The sequence below is a fragment of the Gopherus evgoodei genome, chromosome 10 (assembly GCF_007399415.2).
Source record: "Gopherus evgoodei ecotype Sinaloan lineage chromosome 10, rGopEvg1_v1.p, whole genome shotgun sequence".
NCBI classification, from domain to species: Eukaryota; Metazoa; Chordata; order Testudines; family Testudinidae; genus Gopherus; species Gopherus evgoodei.
The window spans coordinates 70297307-70303931 of record NC_044331.1 but is presented as its reverse complement, the minus strand read 5'-3'; the positions used below and the strand labels follow the sequence as shown (position 1 = coordinate 70303931).

Sequence of the window (6625 nt, the reverse complement as noted above, 5' to 3'; positions counted from 1 at the left end):
TTTTGCTGATAAAGGCTAAGATGGCTACCACTCCGAAACCTCTCATTATAAGTGTGATTAACACTGGCATCTCACCTTTACCCTTCCCTGGACTGGATTAAAAATGAATACTATACTGAATTCCAATAAGACTATTTCAAAACTAGTTTGAAGTTGTAATTTTTGTTGTTCTCTTTGCTTAGGGTGCAAAAGAATCCGCATTGCAAACAAAACACATTTTACCATGTCAGAGATTGCAAATACCTTCTGTTCCAGGAAGTCTAAGACTACTCTGTTTAGAAGTGCTAATGAAGTTAATCAACATAAGTGGATTTTAAATTAGTTAGAAACAGATGGGAGAAGACTTCCTTATAAACAGAGCAATATGAGTGACATGGTTATCTTTTAAATTGCACAATCTTTTCAGTTGCTAATGATATATTATGACTGAATATTACTTAAGCCACTGCTCCTGTACCTGTTATTGGAATACAACTGGCTCTGTGTGCAATATAAATCCTTAAAACACTGTATCCTTCATACTCAGTATGTACAAACTGCTTTACAGTTAGCCAATTAATTCACTAATAATTCCTAGAATAGATTCCTAAATATTAAATACCAGTATAATCAGCAGAAGGCCTAATTACAGGTACAACTTTAACCAGAACTTCATCTGGTGTAAATCTGCATAGCTCTATTGACATCAGCTCAGGATCTCTAAATGCTCCCTACACTGATGATTACCTTATGCATTAAATCCTTCTTGTAACTTTTATTTCTACTTTAATTCATATCCTTTTATTTCTACTTAAAAATCAATAACCCTTATGCCTGTGACTATTCACAGTCATCTAAGGCTACTTTAAACTTATATCATAGCTCTCCATGAAAGCGTCAAAAACTAAAATTAAAAACAAAACCTTAATGTGGATCCATATATTTTTGGAAAAGCTGATGATGAAATAGAGTCATGGGACACTGATTCATGGGCTTTTTGAGACAGTTAAGAATGCAAATTGGACATTAGATTATTTAGGGGACCAAATTCAGATCTGGTGTAAAGGGTGCAGCTCCACTGATGACATTGCTCCAAGTCTGAACTTGGCCACCATTATTTGTAATGACTGTGGATAACGAATGGCATGTGCTTCCTGCACTACTTATGCTGCCACGAGAAGGGGTTTTTTTGGTTTGTTTTTTAACAAAACAGAGTTCAGTGAAGTCTTCAAAGGAGAGAGAGATTTATAGGAAATCTAGTATCTCACATTCCTTAGAAGTAATGGAAAGCTCAGCTAGACCTGAAGCATGGGTTAGGATAAACATGGTGTGGCTACGTGGTATGTGGTTACCATACCAAACAGCACATGCAAGCCTACAGTGCAAACATTCAGGCCCTGCCTTGCCTCCAAAAGAGGAGCAAAAGGGCCCTTTTCTTTATTATTTGTGTCTTAGTCCTTTGCAAACTTCTGAAGGCCATAAAGCAAAGTACTCTACCCTCAATTTAATACTGACCTGCAGTATTATACAGATTTACTGGTCAACTCTGTAATTTAACTCTACAATTTAGACAATGGACACCAATTTTCTGAATATTTTCTCCCTCTCTCTTTAGTAAGAAAGTTTTGTCTCTTAAAAGGGTACTAACCTGTAGGCCGCTAATAGTAAACATAACATTCTGAGCATGGAAATATGCCATGATTTTTTTAGGCATATCTGTTGTCCATACATTAGTGCTACAGCAGAAAAAACAAAAAAAAAAAAAATACAGGTAAAAAAATGAACTACTTTTGCTTACAAGAGAAAATAAATACGACAAACACACACTATTAATAATAAGTGATGCAAGGATTTAGTAAATCTTTTTGCCAAAACAGATTTACACTTAAACCCATGATTACAGTGGGAAAAAATAAACAAAGTTAACTATAAAAAAGTTTTTGAAATAATGTAGCATGTATTTATTCCCAGCCTCATTCCATGTATATTTCTGTTTTGGCATGAGAAATGGTTTTATACGTGTTAATTTTCATTGTAGTTCTGAATCATAACAACTAGATGCACCAATCCACTATACAATGATTTGGTGGTTTAGAATTCTATATGCAGAGCCTGTGATAATGCAGGTCATAGAGCTAATAGTGTATATATACACTACACATAATAGGTTAATATTAGTGAACAATAAATAGATATCCTTTGATTACACTTTTTATCCATAATGTTCTATTCTAGTGCATACACATATACTATCTACATTACAGGATGTCATACATTACCCCTGAAAATGGAGTATATCAAGGAAAGCTAAACAAGAAAATAAAAACAAAAAGAATTAATATGTTGCATGATATTTGAAAATGTTTTCAACACATAGGTAGGGACAGTTTTATATATTACCATTCAGATATTTTCCAGCTATTACTTCCTCCTAAAGGGTATAAACAACAAATATTGTGTAATAACACAAACATTTTTAGATTATATTACAGAATTTTGGAAGACAGATAAAATAAAAATACTAACCACAGCTTTTTGTAATAATGGAGGCAAATCTGTAAGAGAGATTATCCTATTACTAAAATTAGATTAAACAACTTTTAAAATAAAAAAAAAGTCTAAACATAAAATAAACGCATCATAAGTAAGCTAATTTAAAGAAAAGTACCTTTAATCAAATGCACCTGCAGCAAATGTATAGTGCTAATAAAAATTGCTTAATGAAAGGTCACTGCTTTTAAACAAAACTTTATTTACAATGTTAACCAAATTCTCTGCTGGCATAACTATGAAACAGATCCCATATTTCTCAGTTGTATTGAATCTATTTTACTACATATAGCATTTTCAATAAACAAAACATTCTTTCCCCTACATAAGATTTCTGATCTTACCTTTATCAGACTTCTGACCACTTGCAGTCCCTGCATGATTCATTAATATCAATAAAAAACACATCTTCAGATTTTGGGGCATTTCTTCTACCGTTTATTAGAGTCAGAAGATATTTGGATTGCAAAAGAAAATAGAAGACAATGTCAAAAGACAATATTTATCCTAAAGTTTCAGCTATAAATTAAAGATGGATCTGAGATGCAAAGTTCAGATTGAAATCATCACTTCTCTGAGATTCAGGAGTGTTTGGACCAAGGATTTTAGTTTAGACTTCTCTACAGTATAATAAATAAAATTAAAAATATATAATAATAGCCCCCAAAGTTGATATGTGCACAGTCAGTCTTAATTCCCTTGTATTAGGCAGTTCTTTTAATTTTACTCTCTGTGGTATACCTTCTAAACAATATTCCAGCTAAAGAATGAACGTAGTTTAGTAAAAAGGAAATATGAATCTTTCTTTGAAATTATGTAATATTTTTATTTATTCTTTTTAAAGCTATGTCAAAGTAAAGAGAGGCATACTGATGTAATTAGGCTCCCAAATAAAAATGAGAATATATCAGTCCTCTAACACTTCCCTAGAACAATATGAGCAATAAAAATGTGTAAAAAGAGCCTAAGCCTGTTGCTAACATTAGAAAGTTGGACTGTCCCAATGGTTACTCCAATATCCCTACAGGATCTTCGGCATTCACACAGTCCCCCAGTATGGAAGCCCTTCACAGCACTTGCTGATCCCATTCCAGTGAGAGATGCTCCAGGCAGGGCAGGGCATGGTGCACGGATCAGAGGGAGACCATTGCTGCAAGCATGAGGAGGCAGGTGCTTCCCTTTCCTCAGACCTCTGATGCCCTCTGTCTCCTAGCAGGAGGGTTAACTTGCATCATAACTAGATGGACATTTTAGCTACCACAGGGCTCTGCTTGATAGGTAAGTTAGGTAACAAGCTTCTGAAAATGGTGTCCATACAAATGGAAATATGCAACTTCACTGTCACAAACTGATTCTGAGTCTCTGGATAATGATGATGATATGTGCAGCCCTAAGTACAGACCAGGACCCCTTGGGGAGATGGGTGGGAACCCTTATTCACCATCAGTTGGGGTACACTGAGTAGAATATACATACTTTGCTACGCTTACACTATTCCTCATGCACGGGGCTCCATGCCACAAAGACTATTGAAAGACCAAATGATTAAGGGGACAGGTAATGGAAAATAGTCTTTCCCTGCTATAGCACTGGTTCCAAATGCAGCCAAGACTGATAGTAACCGACAAATCATCCTACGTGAAACTGGTTTGCTGGTCTTAGTTCAGTTCCCAACGGACATGTATCCACATCACAACAATTAGCACCCTCATCAGCAATCTCAACACCAAGACCAAGGGCTGAAAGGGAACAGTGAGTGAACTAGCCTCTCGCCTACACAGTACCTCCAGATCAAGGTAGGAACATATTCACTGAGCAATGTGGGGAAGCCTTCACTGCCGTAGCCCATGTCGTACCTGTTCTCTGGAGAATCAGAGGATTTTCTTCTCAGGACTCTCAACCTAGCCCAAGAACTAACTTGACCTTCCCAACAGCTAAAATAAAAGAATTAATGCAAAACGTAACTCTGTTTGAGATGTTAAATGGTGCCCTCTCGTATATATTGAATCTTAAAATAAAGATCCATTTATTATTTTAAAAGCAATACTACAGATGACCATGCACACTGGACCATCTGGCACCTAACTTTGAGAGAAATCATTGCGTGGGTTTGCCTGCCTTGTTTCTGGGTAGTGCTATGGGGTGGCATTTTAGCTGCATGCATGTTCAATCATCCTGTCCATTCTTATAACAACAGAATTTGGATGCATTGTCTTTTCTTCTGTGTTAAATTCACTGTTGCAAATGGTATTCTGATTCTGAAATTGGATATTTATCTCTTTACTAAATTGAATTCTTCTACATTTTCATTTATTTACAGAGTGTATATGTGCAAAGATTTAAATTATTCAGTTTACCATAACAAGTTTCCAATTGCCTTCTACAAATGCCTCCATTTATTAACTCTGTAACACTGATTATAAAATTAACAATGAACCAAACTTTTGGATGATGAAAGATCTTAAGCATTTGATTTTGAGAAGCCAGTCGTCTTAATCCTGTTCATTTGCACAGACTAAAAAGCTCTGTGCACTTCCCTTTCTGCTATTCCATTCCCAGTTCTACAGGACATCTGTGTCATTCAAACATATCCAGTTACTCAGACAATGAACTTTTTTGTGTTAGTTTCAGCATTTGCCCTATTAATTTTGCAGGAAGGTTTAGAATTACACTGCACAGTTTAACAAATCATTCCACCACCATTCTCAGTTCTGATTTAGTCATTCAAACTAACCTGAGCTGATGTGTGTATGATTTTATTTTAATTAAAGCATGTTCAATAAACCTATAAGTGTTTAGCAGGCTGAACTGAACTGGACAACTCAACAGTGAATGAGAAAACACTCCATTAAATGGCCTTATTTAATGACAATTTGTAGTGTTTTGCTAAACACTGAAACTATCAAACAAAAATCAGGCAAAAATAGTTCACCTTAATTGTAAGCGGGTTGGGTTTTTTTTAATTTTATGGCTATGCCAGTCCCTCCTTCCTAGAGAAGACATGCAGAGAACGCTGCAAAATGTGTTTTGTCTTCAGATCTAGAATGTTTCCTTTATATGATTTTGTTACAGGGACCTGCCATAGTCTTTATTTGCCTTTTTTATTTCAAACGGCGCGTTTAGAAATTCCTTTTTATCACTGTACTGTTTGACTCAAAACAGTGTCCTAATTGAAGCCTGCTTGCTTTGTAGTAGGTCAGTGTTACCTCAAATAGCTATTCTCAACAGCCACAGGCACCATTACTGATACAGAAACACAACGATAACATCTTTTATCCAAATAATCCAAACCAGTGGCTCGCAACCTTTCCAGACTAGTCCTTTAAGGAGTCTGATTTGTCTTGCTTATCCCAAAGTTTCACTTTACTTAAAAACCACTTGCTTACATAATCAAACATAAAAACACTGAAGTGTCACAGCACACTATTACTGAAAAATTGCTTACTTTCTCATTTTTACCATATAAATTATAAAATAAATCAACTGGAATATAAATATTGCACTTACATTTCAGTGGATAGCATATAGAGCAGTATAAGCATGTCATTGTCTGTATGAAATCTCAGTTTGTACTGACTTTGCCTAGTTTTGCAACAAGCTACCTAAAAAGCACTAGCAAATAACTAGATGTACTGATGTACCCCGGGGAGACCTCTGCAAAGCCCCAATGATACACCTACCCCTAGTTGAGAATCACTGATCCAAACGATTCAACAATCTTTGCAAACTATTACCAGAGGCAGCTACCATATAGAGGGATCACCACAGGACCAGCCGGGAACAGGGCGGCATGATTTAAACAGTGCATGGCAGCAGCACCCAGCAGGCTAAGGATGAAATTGAAGAAACACCGGCTTATCTGGCAGGGGAGGATTATTAATTATTATGAAGGAGGGCGGAATACAGGTACCCAACCAGAACACAACCAGCCCGCAGACAGGTGCCCCAAATCCGGGCATGCTGCCATATGAAGACTCCCCCACACCCCTCATCCCAGCGCTCCGAACTTTCCCCACCTCCCCCAGCAGCACCGGGCAGCCTTCGCCAGCCGAGGAACAACCGGTTGCGGAGTCAGGCTCGTCCAGGAACGTCCGAC

At 36.7% G+C, this 6625-nt stretch overlaps 1 protein-coding gene across 1 annotated transcript in view; it reads right to left on the bottom strand.

Moving 5' to 3' along the window:
• Nucleotides 1-6625, bottom strand: part of OTOA (otoancorin) — a 64662-nt gene extending 58037 nt beyond the window's left edge. Inside the window, exons 1-6 of the mRNA XM_030578080.1 lie at nt 6546-6625; nt 2874-2960; nt 2506-2534; nt 2380-2410; nt 2259-2286; nt 1628-1715 (exon numbers count right to left, since the gene is read on the bottom strand). Of these exons, the coding sequence (XP_030433940.1) occupies nt 1628-1715; nt 2259-2286; nt 2380-2410; nt 2506-2534; nt 2874-2955 (258 nt within the window). The 5' untranslated portion in view covers nt 2956-2960; nt 6546-6625. The remainder of the gene's footprint in view (nt 1-1627; nt 1716-2258; nt 2287-2379; nt 2411-2505; nt 2535-2873; nt 2961-6545) is intronic.